The sequence below is a fragment of the Durio zibethinus genome, chromosome 2, assembly GCF_047325235.1.
Source record: "Durio zibethinus cultivar Kanyao isolate XHJ-2024 chromosome 2, ASM4732523v1, whole genome shotgun sequence".
In the NCBI taxonomy this organism is placed as follows: domain Eukaryota; kingdom Viridiplantae; phylum Streptophyta; class Magnoliopsida; order Malvales; family Malvaceae; genus Durio; species Durio zibethinus.
Genome location: NC_143163.1, coordinates 36,008,141 through 36,022,699, shown reverse-complemented (window position 1 = coordinate 36,022,699; position 14,559 = coordinate 36,008,141). Strand labels below are relative to the sequence as shown.

General features: G+C 31.8%; 2 protein-coding genes and 1 long non-coding RNA gene across 4 annotated transcripts; 1 reads left to right on the top strand and 2 right to left on the bottom strand.

The window, feature by feature from the left end:
• Positions 1–7: 7 nt before the first annotated feature.
• LOC111318075 (thioredoxin-like protein HCF164, chloroplastic) lies at positions 8–3,634 on the top strand. Its single transcript, XM_022920711.2, has 5 exons — positions 8–391; positions 1,336–1,554; positions 2,167–2,270; positions 2,580–2,920; positions 3,347–3,634. The coding sequence occupies exons 1-4, from the start codon at positions 215–217 to the stop codon at positions 2,860–2,862; spliced, it is 783 nt and encodes a 260-aa protein (XP_022776446.2). The 5' UTR covers positions 8–214; the 3' UTR covers positions 2,863–2,920; positions 3,347–3,634.
• Positions 3,635–4,389: 755 nt separating this feature from the next.
• LOC111317520 (uncharacterized) lies at positions 4,390–5,872 on the bottom strand. The gene is made up of 4 exons (XR_016327319.1): positions 5,457–5,872; positions 5,250–5,321; positions 4,899–5,117; positions 4,390–4,749 (listed from the first exon to the last, which is right to left on the bottom strand). It is a non-coding gene; the product is annotated as an uncharacterized LOC111317520 (long non-coding RNA).
• Positions 5,873–8,733: 2,861 nt separating this feature from the next.
• LOC111318074 (cell number regulator 2-like) lies at positions 8,734–10,072 on the bottom strand. 2 transcript variants are annotated; one of them, XM_022920709.2, is made up of 5 exons: positions 9,931–10,072; positions 9,639–9,766; positions 9,470–9,541; positions 9,151–9,369; positions 8,734–9,026 (listed from the first exon to the last, which is right to left on the bottom strand). In XM_022920709.2, exons 2-5 carry the CDS (start codon positions 9,712–9,714, stop codon positions 8,950–8,952), a joined length of 444 nt encoding a protein of 147 aa, XP_022776444.2. In that variant the 5' UTR covers positions 9,715–9,766; positions 9,931–10,072; the 3' UTR covers positions 8,734–8,949. The 2 variants fall into 2 exon arrangements, with proteins under 2 accessions (XP_022776444.2, XP_022776445.2); XM_022920710.2 differs by having other exon boundaries at positions 9,639–9,759; positions 9,931–9,957.
• Between the last annotated feature and the right edge of the window lie 4,487 nt (positions 10,073–14,559).

The window sequence follows — 14,559 nt, the reverse complement described above, 5'->3', positions numbered from 1 at the left end:
CAAAATCATACTTCAAAAATTTGTCATTTCATTGTAGCTTTTACTTGGAAGAAAGGGGTAGCCAACTCAAAGGTCAGAGTCAGACACAAGGACTTGAAATACGTGGCTTCACCAGGAGCAAATAATGGGATGGTAGGATCGGTCAAGTTTCTCAACTCTTTTAAACTGCCAAACCAAAGCCAGAAGCAAAGATTGTGAACTGGAAATATCTCCCATGGCTCGCATGGCCTTAAATCCTCTTACTCTTCCTAGATTCCGGCCTTACTTTCATGTTTTAGACTCCACCCATCTCTTCAAATCTCCTTTACTTTCTCAGAATAGAATTCGCAAGTTCCAAGCCGTTGCTTGTCAAACAAATCCAACACCCACTGACACAGGACACTGCAACAAGGTAACTTTCCCTCATTATGTCTCTGCTTTTAATTTTCCCCTTCTTTCTGCTTAACTATTTTCCTGCTATCTTCGTTTGTATAAGGGTTGCTGTTAATTTTAGCAGTGGTTAAATTGGTATCTGTCAACTACAATAAGCAAGACAGAAATAGGGATTCGAGTTGTAGAAAAAGATAATCTCTTGATTATTATAATTTGTGGACTAATTGCTACCTATATTGTATGTGTTTGTATAGGATTATGATGAGTAACTCAAGGATAAAAAGATACATAGTTAAGGTACTATGTATGGAAATATTTTCATACTAATTGAAATAATTGATGGTTAATCCCATAATTCCCAAAGCATTGAATGAAGATGTTTCCTTTAATAGTAACTTTAAGTAATTCCCTTAGAGCACTCGCCAGCAAACCTATTATTTTAAATGCAAGAAAGAAAATTATGTAAAAGTTACAAAAGTGTTCACTACTAAGGGCGCTGATGGTTGATGGTTGAAATGGCTAATTGATTTGAATATAGATGGGGTTATGAAGGTATCGATAGATTTATATTTATGTTGAAGATTGTTGGTAGCAAAAGATCTATCTCTTCCTCTTCTTTTGGTGTTATATTTGGGCAATCTTCTACTTCAAAAGTGTGAGAATCTAATTGAGCCCATCTGCAAAGTCCAAGTGAGTTTTGCACATAGGAGATCATGTTTTATATTCGTATTATGTTTTTGGATTGTTTGATATGATGTATACTTCTGTGTAGAGTACACTTCAGTGCTAGAACTACATGCAGCAGGCCCAACATAGAAATGTCTTGAAGTCGCTAGTCTTCTAACTTAACACATTACATTTCCTCACTTATTAATATCATGCTTTGGCTGTAGCAAAGGCATTATTCCATTTTTCCTCCCAATTAAACTTTTGGTATGCCTAATTATCTCCTTCTTGGAGCAGGAAAAGGTACTTTCAGAGCCTGATATAGTCAAAGATGGCGCTAGCCAAGCTGCAACTTCGTCTGTTGGAGGTGGATTTTCTGAATTTCCAAACAAAAATATAAATAGGCGAATAGCAGTAGGTTCTACCCTTGCAGCAGTGGGACTTTTCTTGTCGTCACGATTAGATTTTGGTGTTTCTTTGAAGGACTTATCTGCTGCAGCAGTGCCTTATGAAGAGGTTTGATTTTCCTAACTTTTCTACTCAATTGATATAGCATATTTTTAGGATCTGGGTCTCAGGTAAATCCATTTTTGACGGGCTAGGTTAAAGTGGCGATTTCCATATATCTAACACTAAGTTTACATTACCAACGAAGCGTTGTCTCAATGGCAAGGAAGAGGCTCTGGAACCTCTAGGTCCCAGGTTTAAGTCCCAATGTAGGGGTTTGGTCCAACTTTACGTTGGACTTTGTCCAGCTACATGCTCATTTTTTTTTTTTTATTTGTTTCATTGAATTATTATATAGGATGCAATAGTTGCCGGTGATTGTAAATTATAAAATTCATCAAGAAAAAGAAAGTCGACATTATTCTCATTCTTTCTGATAGCAGAGTAGGTTCCTTCTAATTAGAGGGTGAGCTTCCTTTCTATATGACATTTTTTTAGAGAGCCCAGGATTGATTTGTTAAATTTTTATTTTAGTTAAACACTACGGTTTTACTGTGTTTTGGTATTGTGATAAAGTTTAGAACCTTCCAGTCCGTTAAGATACTAGTCTAAGGTGACAAAGATTTGCTGCAATATCGGATTGCAATATCTAACACTTGTCTTTTTTGTATGGTTCTAAAGGCTCTTTCAAATGGAAAGCCAACTGTTGTAGAGTTCTATGCAGATTGGTGTGAAGTATGCCGGGAATTAGCGCCAGATGTTTTTAAAATAGAGCAGCAATACAGGTAATGACTTCACGTTATTACTATTGTCATTTACCTCTCTCAATCCTTCCTCTCTCATTTTTTTGGAAGAGAAATGTATTTTTAGCCCCAAGCCATTAGGCTTGATTGTAATGGATATATATGTTCTCCTTTAAAGGATGTATTTGTTTATGAATAAATTTGTTTTCTGGTTTTTGAAACATATTGATGTGATGTTACTTTGAGCTGTTGATTGATGAATTTAAGGCATTCCTAATCCACGTGGATGTTTTCTTCTTGTTTCATAAATTACTTAAACTTGTTAACACCCATTTACCACCTTTGATTCAGGGATCGTGTGAATTTTGTTATGTTGAATGTTGACAACACAAAGTGGGAACAGGAACTTGATGAATTTGGTGTCGAGGGTATCCCGCATTTTGCATTCCTGGACAAAGATGGGAATGAGGAGGGCAATGTTGTAGGCAGGCTTCCGAGGAAGTACTTCCTTGAGAATGTAGATGCTCTTGCCCGTGGTGAGGCATCAGTTCCTCATGCTCGTGTAGTGGGAGAGTATTCAAGTGCTGAATCCAGGAAGGTGCACCAGGTTGTTGATCCCAGAAGTCATGTCTAGGTGTTACCTTCTCGTGAAATGTGACCCATTAATTCCTCAGTAGAAATACACATACAAGGTAATGGATTTCCAACTTTTCACGCTAGATTTGTTGTGTATCTATCTGTAGTTATGGTTTTAATATATAAAAGTTTTCAACTTGTTTTTTAGTTTTAGGAGGCCTTTGTAGAAGAACCCTAAATAGTCTGAGTTAGCTGCACATGTAACATGTTAAAATTTAGCTATTCAATTGGTTGCTTGCTTCTGAACCAAGAACAACTTCCTACAAAGTTATCTATTCTTTTGGTACAGAAATTTATCTAAACTTTGGTTTGTTCTGGATATTGAATTTCTATGTTGCATATGGAGTTGAGTATTTATATTTAACCTGGCTCTGCACATAGCCAATTTTTACCCGCAAAAATATTCCTCTTTTAGACACCTTCTTCTACTGTTTTTAAGTCCAGGATAATAGGATTTACTTTTTATAGTATTTTACATGCAGGTTCTTTTTCTATGGCCGGTGGCTATACGGTAATTAATTGCAGAATTCAATCCAGAAATAGTTCTTTGCCCTGTAATCAGTGACAATATGTTTCTGAAATCTTTGAATAGTACATCCTGTTATGAATTCTAAACAGGGGAGTTCTTTTTTAGCTCTGAGGTTTGGCATTCTATAAAAGCAGTCCACAATTGCCATGCAAAATAGTATCCTCAGGCATTGTTCAGGTTCAAAGGAGTGACACTTTATATCAATTTGTTTCAGTTATTTTAAGATATTTTTACATGCTTACTCTGACTTGAGAAACTCTGAAGATCAGTATGAAATTGCTAAAACGCGAAGGCAAATCCTATTGCTTAAACTAAGACAATCTTAAAGGATTGTAGTGTGGATCTGACCATTTGGATGGTGCCGGAGTTTTGGCTCTGTCAGTTAATTAGCAGTGAGTGATCCACCAGGAAAAGAATGGCAGATAAGTGATTAGAGAGGATAGGAAGTTCAGGCATAGTCTCTGTTGTGGACTTGTCTGGGGAAGAGGCATAGCTTTATATGTCAGAAAGGAAATGGCCGCATATTGAATAAATTGCTCGTAATCCCTTCTGAATTTATTGATCGTGAGCGTTCCCTTGACTTGTTGATAATCCGATTACCAAAAAAAAAAAAAAACCCATTAACAAGCCTTAAATCTGGTAAGTGATTAGCGGTTAATGTCACCGAAGACTTTTAAATTATAATGAAATTTTCGATGTGGTAATTAAATTTTAAAAATTTTTAGTATAATATTTAAATTAAAAATTTATTAATTAATGTAATATTAAAAAAATTATTTATTTATCGTTATTATTTAAAGGTAATCATGTTAAAAATAATATTATATTAATTAATAGATTTATAATTTAAATATTATATTAAAAATTTTTTAAATTTAAATATCACATTAAATATTATATTATAATTCAGAAGTTATTCATAATATTAACCTTGTGATTAATAAAATGGATTCAAGCCCTGGCTCGGTATGTAATGTATATATCTTGCAGGTAGAATACAATGATCAATAATATTTGCTTGTCATTTGCCAAAAAAATCAGATGCACTAGTAATTAATAAAGCCACTAGATTTTACATTTCAGGTGGGGCCAGCCCAGCACTTTGTTTTTCGTCCTAAAAATGAGAAACACATAACAAAAAAGACACAGATTCAATAGCAAACCAAACAAGAAGAATCAGCAGCACTAGAATTTCATATCCTCAAAGATGAGAGGCAGCAAGACATGGTTCTCCACAAGCATACCATATATAGCACCAAATATTTGAAAATGGAAATATCCTCATCGTTGCATCCCTCCTGCCACTGGAGTCATCATTACCCCGCCGTTTTTGTCTCTGTACGTTTGCTTGCCATCCTAGCAGGCAACAAAATTATCAGTTAATTTTATGAAAACCAAGAAACAACAATGAAGATTTGGAGACATCTATTTGAAATTAATTAGAGAGTGAGAAAGCTTTTCCTTTTAGTTAAGTTTATTTTTTTTCTCTTAATTTCTTCTCGTACCGATTGTCATGTCGAATCCCTGGTTTCTGAGCTCGTGCTGCTCTTGACACAAGGCACAATAGTGGCAGAAGCAGTGAACACAGATATCAGGACAGGGACTTGCTTGCAATCCGTATTGGTGCCTGAATTTTTTACGATGGTAGCATGCGAAAAACAACGAAAGACCACAAACAGCAAAATGATGTACAACCACATAGAGAACAACATTTACAGCACAAGCTGCAACATAAATTTATCAGTACCAACATCAAAATTCAAATAAACCCCTTGTAAAAATAATGTAAAGCGAGAGAGTTAAAGAATCAAGTAAACAATATATACGTGTGCATGTATGCGTATGTATATACTTACAGGATGATCCTTGGTCTATAATCTATGAGTTCTCGCCAAAAATAATACATGGGCAAATACATGTCTTGCAGCCTGTAAAAGTTAAAGAGTATGAAGGATTTAAAACTAAATTAAATATATATTTCCCATGATACCTGAGTATGCCCTGTAAGAAGAATATAATAATGATGTTTAATTTGGAAAAGAAAAGACAGAAAGGGTAATTACAGAGGAAGCAATCGGAGAAGCAGTCACAGAGTCCGGTGGACCAGGGGATTGCTTTGCCGGGATTGGAGTTGATTGAGTTCACTGGAAGGCTGGCCATTGTTGAATCTTTGCAGCAAGAAAAGCTTCAGGGGACGGTAACTGTCTTTGCCAGATACGATGGTAGGATATTTATAGAGAGGTATGCTTCCATTATCCTACTTATCCATTCGTATATATTATCCAATGAATTTGTAAATTGTAAAAATATTATGCCCATAATAAATCAGCTAATTTGTGATCAAGGTTGCATGAATATTTACATTTTGACGTGATCATGACATGGAATAAAACATTGCTTTCAATCTCTGACATGACATGACAGATCCTACCAAAATCTTAAAAGCTAAAACCAAGAAATTAAGTTACTTCTTGTCTTATGTATCCATCTCTTGTCTCTTTAAGAGGAATAGCTTCTTAATTCATCTTTCACTATTAACTTCATAGCAGCACAACCCAAACGGAAAGTTGCTCCAAATTATAGTTCTTGGCTTTGAAGATCGAAAAAATATTTACCATGTCATTACGGATTAAATATGATCTTCTAGGTTGTATGTTTGGCTTTCAGCGCGTACAGCCTAGGCCAGAGTTTGTCCATATTTTTACTTCGCATATACCATTTTTTTTATTACTTGAAACTGTCAGAATTTGAACCATGGTACTTCAAACTAAGATTTTAGCACTCTTCCAAGGATACTTGAAGCTGTTGATATAACCTTTTCACTGTCTGATACTTTGTGCTCATAAATTATGAGCTTTATATCAAACAAGAAACGCATAGGCACAGAAGCCAGCAGCTTCTTTAAGCAGAACAGCACAGAAAACACAAACTTCAAATTGATATCCATATATGTTTCGGCAAGAAAAATATTCCCAGACGAGAAAGAAACAAAACAGGGAAAGCTGACATCAACACCATGCTGGAAAAATATCAGTTATGTCAAGACTTGTATATGCCATATTACCGACTAAACCTTTGCACGATCTGAAGATATTTAAGAATCTCGAGTCACCAATCCTGGTATTTTAGCCTCATTACTCTAATAACGAGACCTTTGATTGGAAATATTTACTGGAAATTGATATATCCAAAGAAGCCAAGTTAGTTCTTTATGAAAGGTTGAGAACCCGAATGAAACTCCGCGGTGGGTTATATGTTTCCTTGCAGTATGGATGGGGTCATCTTGCGATGTGCTCGCCATTGGCGTTTTATGTGCATACAGCCACTCTTTTTCACATGCCTTTTTACCTCCTTTGCAGACAAATGATAGAGCAAGAACAAAAGCATGACCATTATCTATTAGAATTTTACCATAGGAGAACTCAAAATTACTTCTACTTATTTCTTTTCTTTATAATTTATGTAAAATTTTTGGATTAATTGTGTACTTAGTACCCAAACTATAATCAAATGCATGATTTCCTGTCCAAGTTTAAGAATATGTAATTACTACTCTTAACTTTGCTTTTCTTAATTAAATTACATAGTCCACCAACTCTTTTCGGTTATAGTACGTGGTGTTCTGTATATCCAATAAAAACATACCACATGCACATAAAATGTCACGTGGGATTCACTGCCACAGCATGGGTTAAAGAGGGGAAATTTTCATGGCAGTGGAATCCACTAATTCTGACTTAGCACACTGATGTGGACATTTATTGATTATTTAAAAGAGAACGTATACTTTTATAATTATTATAATATAATTAATTTTATAAAAAAATTATGTTAAATATATATTTTTAAATGATAAATTATTACATAATTTTTTATTATAATTGATTAACTATAAATTTATATTAAAAAAATTATAAGTAAAATATTCTTCATTTAAAACACATCATATTTTTGAATAATGAAGTTAATGCAATGTGCATTTCATTTAATTAAAATAAAGTTTGAATACCTAATTATATATTTTTAAAATATTAGTAGCAAATTAAATATATGACTATAATTAAAGCGTTAACTGTTAATCCAATTCATTTGCTGAAGGGAAATTAAAAACAAGCACATGTGGTTCAGTTTCCATTGTAGCCTTAGACGGTGGTAGATTTGTTTGGAGCGAAGGGCAGGAAGGTGGTGAAAAAAATAACGATGGTGAGTTTGATTAGAATGAAGGGATAGGAGTGCAGGCTAATGGTTAATGATCTCTCAAATAAAATTATCATATTATTTTCATCATATTATTTTATTTTTCTAAACCTATAAACGTGAAAGATTATCTTTTTATCATATATTCCAACATCACATATATATTTATATATAAACATAGTAGTTGTTCTTTGAAAAAGAAATATCTTCTTTTATAATTTGGTGCAGCAAAAACAAAAACACATAAACACCGTTCTTTTTTTATATATTTAAAATTGTTAAAAATTAAACTTTGAATATTAAAATTAAGAATCTATCGTTAATTGTTGGCCATGTCGTTCTATGAGTAAACCATCCTTTTTTCTCCATCATTGTATCTATACACGAAAGAAATTCAGCCATAAAGTGCCATAAGATTACGTAGTGCTGATATGTGCAGGTGTTGGCCAAGTGGTGCCCTTTATATTCACACGTAGATTTGGGACGTTTGCGGTGGAATTCGCTTTATACTTGGAAACATTTCACATATTCTTTTTCTTTTTCTTGGCCTTTATCTTGTTCTCGAATTATCACTTTGAAAATAAACAAATTCTTTGTACATTTTATTCTCAAGATTTAAGAAAGTGAAAGTGACACAAATTATCTGGAAACATAATGGAGTCCAGCATTTATTCTTTGTTTAATCAACATATAAACCGTCCCTATTCAATTCTATAAAATAATTGAGTGCCTGAAAGAATATGGAAATTAAGTGGGTTCGGATTCTCCTCAATTATCCTTTGTTTTTTTTTGTTTATTAATTCCTTTATCCTCATCAATGAAAATTAAATGGCAAAATGGAAACCCTAATGTACTGCTTTAAATTACATGGAATGAACTGCCCATTAACTGATAAGTAGGATATATGAAATTCATTTCCTAATGTCACCGTCCTTCAAATCCATCACTGATCACGTCAGGACTCAAGTAAAAACTATAATGTGTTGACACATGTAACTACAATTGCATAAAGGGTTGTTAAAATAATGAAATAATTTGACTTTGATAAAAAAATTAAAACAAAATTGTGTCTTTAACAATGTAATCACTATAAATCAAATAAACTGGAATTATAAGCAATTTTTTTCCATGAAGACGTCATGATTAACCAGCCAAAGCCACAATGCATCACAAATTTTATTCATCCTTAGAGTGAAAAGCCACATATAAAGACAGATCGAGAATGACAAACATACAAATACAGGGGAAAAAAACCAGAATAAACCATGCAAATTAACATCTCCCTGATTCGAAAACAACACTTGGGAAATGGGAACAACCAAAACACAAGAAATTGGCTAACAACAGCCAACGTTGAAGTCACCGTTTCATCCCTGCTTCCGCCACTGGGGCCATTGTTACGCCACGGTTTTGTCTCTCCACATTTCCATTCCATCCTTTCGTTGAATGAAAAAAAAAATCAGATTAATTAAAGAATTCGGGTTATATATATGAAATCAAGATAAATAACAAAAACATCAATTAAACAGAGTTTTAATGCATGAATTAATTTATTTATACCAAGTTTCATGTTGAATCCTTGGTTTCTGAGCTCGCGATACTCCTGACATAAGGCGCAGTAGTGACAGAAACAGTGAACACAGAGATCAGGACAAGGGGATGATTCCAACCCGTATTCATGCCTGAGTTTTCTACGATAGTGGCATCCATACAACATCGAGAGAATACAACCACTTAAATGATGTATTACTGCATAAAGAAGACAGTATGTACCACAAGCTGCAAAACAAATTAAATATCACTACCAAAAATTCAAAACAAATTAAGTACGAATACCAAAAATCAAACTTGAGAAATATATATAGATATATATACTTACAACATGATCCTTTCGTTATAATCTCTGCACTCCTGCCAAAAGTAATACAAGGGCAGAAGGTTGTTTGGCAGCCTGTTAATGGTATAGAAAAATGGAGGGTTTAAATCCCATCAAACAAGAAGTATTGTAATTTGTTTGGAAGAGAAAAGGATGAAAGAATATTACGTACAGAGTGAACAATCAGAGAAGCAGTCGAAAAGTGACGAGGACCAAGGGGATTCTCCGCTGTATTTGGAGTTTGCCATTGTCGTACACCCTCAAGCTAGCAGCAGCAGCAGCAGCAACTGTTCCTGAGGTCTGGTAAACTTGTAGCAATCAATTTTTATTTTTTATTTCATTTTTTAAAAAATTTTACTCAAGAATTAATCATGTCAAAAGTATAAACAAGCATAAAATCAGTTCGTGAGTGAGCGTTTGTGTGCCTGTGTTTACAAATAAAAACTAAAATGGGAAAACCTTACCCTACTATTGTGCTTGAGGGAAAGCCAACAAATAGGGATTAGAAACAGAAAAGAAAGTGTTGTCTAGCCAGAACTAGTTGCTATATATATAGTGAGAAAGGAAAGTAAATCTCACGTTTGCTCTGTATTGGTAGGAGGGAAAGACGAACAAAAAGGAAAGGTACGTAGTCCAAGAAAAATAATTTTTTTCTTTTTATATCCGATTTTTTATTTTGGTAAGAAAAAAAAAAAAAGTAAAAGTACAAATGTAAACAAGTTCAGTTGAATACTGAGTGGATACGGACTTAAGCATCGTTCCTTTTTTTTTTTGGATTTTTTGGTGCTCAAGCCCGACGCAAAAGGTAATCGAATCACTTAAATTCGCCTCCATCGGGTTAATTATCATCAACTGAAATAAGCAGTTCAAAACTTGAGTTAAGTTCAGAATTAAAATTTATTTAAATAAAATTTTTAAAAATATAAATAAAAAATATTTTTATTTACATAAAATATTACATATTATTAAAGAAATTCATAAGCTTGATATAATTGGAGAGATATTAGAGTAAAATATTACAAAGCTCAAACTCAATTTAATTTTTTTTCAAATAGCTTGAACTTAGGTTTATCTAAAAGTCGGATTACTCATTCGCTCTCATTAGACTAACAAAATTTTTTGCTCAATTGGCTCGATATATTATTTAACTAATAAAATTTGATTTTATTTAATTTTAATTTAAAAATATATTCAATATTAATATTTTTAATATTTTAATATTGTTGAATTTTTAAGGCTTGTTAAATTGAGTCGGGCCATGATTTGAGTAGGGAATAGAAAAATGCTAATCGAGCTTAACTCAATCCATGAATATATTTATTTAAACTCGAGTATTTGTAAAATAAATTTAAATTGTTTACGAGTAACTTGACTCTTTTATTTTTTTTTATAAAAAATGGATTTGTGTTTTTTTTTTTCCTTCGAAACTAATCCTCTCAAAAATAAGTGAAATCATTAATTTATTTTTTTATAAAAAATTCATTCAATCTAAATTCATATTTCCTTGATCCTAACTTTTTTTCTCTTTTTTTTTTTATTTTACTTATTAGTTACCAAAAAAGAAAATTTATTTCAATTTTTCCTACCAAACATTGCACTGTTTAAGTGGAATATCATCACATTATCAACACTCTTAGTAATTTATTGATAGAACATTGAATTTTTAGTTTCAGTGATAAAAATTAAATTTTTTATAGCCTCAATATATATAAAAGGGTGATCAACTTATATAGTGTAAAACTAAAAAATATTTACACAATTTTTTAATTATTGGTTTCAATTGATTTAAGATATAAAAGAAACAAATAAAATTAAGAAAAAAAATTTAATCACATCCCTTAAATCTATTAAAATAAATAATTAAAAATATATATAAATTATTTTTAATTTTACATTGTGTAAGTTATATATATATATATATATATATATATTATCAACACATGTGAAGGAGGGAGATACGATATTTTATACACAAGCAGGACCCAACAAGCTTTCAACTTGCAAACAATTTCTGTTCTGATTGGACTTTGGAGGATGCAACAAGCAACGACGGCCGATAGCAATTGCAACTTATCAAAGGACACGCCACCCACCATCTCACTTATGTGAGGTAAAGCCACAGAAACTTTAATTCATTCTGCCGACCTTTTTCTTGGTTATGGTATCATAATCTCCACCGGGTTGTGTTTCTTAACTTTACTTAGAATCCTCGGTGTTATCCACTCCAGCCTAGAAAAAGTATGTTACTTCCGTGCCATGTGAGATGTGTCCCAATGAACTGCAATTATTGTGACCTATAGTGTTGGGAAATTTTTATTGTTTCCTTGAATTGGGACTTCATATAATTCAATCTTTAATCCATTGCGGCTTCAACGTTCATGGACTGATCTTGCTATATATTTTTTCCTTTTTGGTATCGATAAATTAAGATCCAAGTTTGTTCCTTTTGTTGTCATATTTATGAATGAAAGATCAAAGTTACTAGCTGCTAACATGTATTTATTTTGTCTTACTATACAAAAGACATTCCTTTTGTAAAAATATAGAAAAAGGAGCACTATGTAAGAGATTTGCTGATAAGATACACTAGGATTTAGTGATCAACTAGTTCGAAAGTTGGCAATCACTGATGTTTATTTTGTTGATTACTGTGAAATCTCTACTAGTCTCTATTTACAAATGTAACACTAACTGTGGTTGTTCATTAAGCATTCAATTTTAATATAAAGCATAGAATACTAAACACCTATATCAATAGGTCACCATTATATGTATATATAACTATCACATACTCAAAATAATCTCACAAAACAAAACTTGAGTTATGATATCATATTAAGTATTTAACTAAAAATTTACTAGTAATAGGTGAATGCATGTGTCCAACTTAAATTTAAGATCATACTAAACAACTTAAAATTTAATAGATGTAAGATAAAATCATTTTAATGATATTAATTCATATATATATATATATATATATATTAGTAATTATTATACTTGATTCTTGTCCCAACATAGGAGTGAAAGGAATAAGAATATTTCTTCATTAATTTTCACTAGTATGGCAGGAAGGACAACACTTACATTAAGTTTTTTTATGTAAAGTTAATGAAGTTTAAAAAAAAAAAAAAGATTTAATAAAAATTTTATTAAAAAAATTAAAATAATAGATTAATAAAGTTTGGTGTGAAAATCAATACTATGTAAAAAAAAAGTTATTAAAAATATTATTTATAACTCAAATTTGATTAATATTTATTTTACGATAAAATTTCTGTCAATATTTTTATTAAAAATATTTATTTAAAAATTTATATCAAAATTTGTTAAATTTTTTTCAAAATTTTACAGTTAATTTATGTAATAAAATTTTTTAATTTATCATTTTTAATTTTTAATTTTAATTTTTATGTAATCATTTTTAATAAAAAATTTCATGAATTTCACGAAAAAACCTTTATCTAAATCTTTTCCATGGTAGAAATAGGTAAATAGAAACATATCTAATCCAAGCTATCATATGGGTATCTCCTGAGTACCATTACTAGAGAAGTTCACTTATGCTTTCACATGGAATATATATAATAGTGTTAATTGCCAAACTGGCGACACTCAATTATTAAAGATGTGGACTAGTACTGATCTAATCTTGTCGATGAATTGGCCAAAAAAAAATCTTGTCTATGAAGATTAAATTGGGCCCAAAAAAAAAAAAAAAAAGACAAAGATTAGACACCAAAGTCTTTCGTCTATTTAAAAGTGGATACTAAAGCAATACATATTAGAACACTGAAGGTAGCTGTAATGAACTTGTATTTTTGTCTGCACAAATTGATTTGATATAAGGGGCCTGACCTTTTAGTATAAAATCATATGTTCATAGATCGTAAAAAGCAAGCCTTAATTTTTAGGTCTAATTTAACATTTTGATTTATATCTTATTTAGTTTTGCTCTAGAAAGTTTTAATTTCAATTTATATATTATTTAGTATTATATTTGCTATCAATTTTGGATTTTTTTTTTTAAAAAAAAAACATTGAAACTCTGAATTCAAACAAGTTGCCTTTAGATCCTTCGTAATGTCAAAAAGCTAACTCTTAAACTTTTCCACACAGTGAATGGCAGCTTTTAATATTGGCCAAAAATCCTTGTCATTTTTTTAACAAGTAATGATACTAATATTCATAATTGAAGAAGTAAAGGAAACATGTACCAAATTGAAAAACCAAAAAAAAAAGGAAACATGACAGAGAGGTAGGAAGTGAAAAATCCGGCCTGTTACAAGAGTAAAAGCTAGAAAAAAGCATAAAGCAATAGAGTATAAATCAGCAAAACAAGCAACTATTTCCTTTGTCCAAGATTCACGCAATTTGTCTAAAGAATCTGCAAATTAAAATGTCCCCTTCACGCAAAATATGAAAAATGTTATCCTTCTTCAATCTGAAAACAAGTCGGTCAATCTCATTGAAGAAATTGTTGATTTTTGTAATTAATCCAAATAAACATAAAAAGAGGACCAAGCTAATGGAAGAATTATATAGGCCTCCTCATTAACAAAATTATCGAGGTTTGTAATATACGTAGTTATATATATGTAATCACCCTTCCAGCTAGCTTAAAAGAACACAAGCATCCGCCATAGACCAAAACCCTAGTCGTCAACATGGCTATGCATGTTTATGTATAACGAACAACAAAACCTTGCCCAGAAAGAAATTCCCACCATGGTACATGTCAGTTCCTAACAGTGGGAGGATTTTCTTTCCTTTTGGTGGTCACGTCCCAATCTGATATGAAATTAGGCAGAAATCAATAATTTCATTGGACCACATTGCATAACACTTTGAAGTTAATAAAATTCAATAAATAAGCAAAATCCGGGATCATAACATTGTTGAATGACTTAAATATACCCAAAGAGAAGAAAGCCCAATGCAATAATGGCCTTCATTAGTTCATTCTTGGTCATTTAACGTAGATGTAAACATATAAAAACGTGGTATATACGTAGTCGGAATTGGTCCGTTGAACACATTTTTCATGTTTCTCAAGAGTAATGTTCAGTTGCTCTAACTTCCCCTCTTCCATG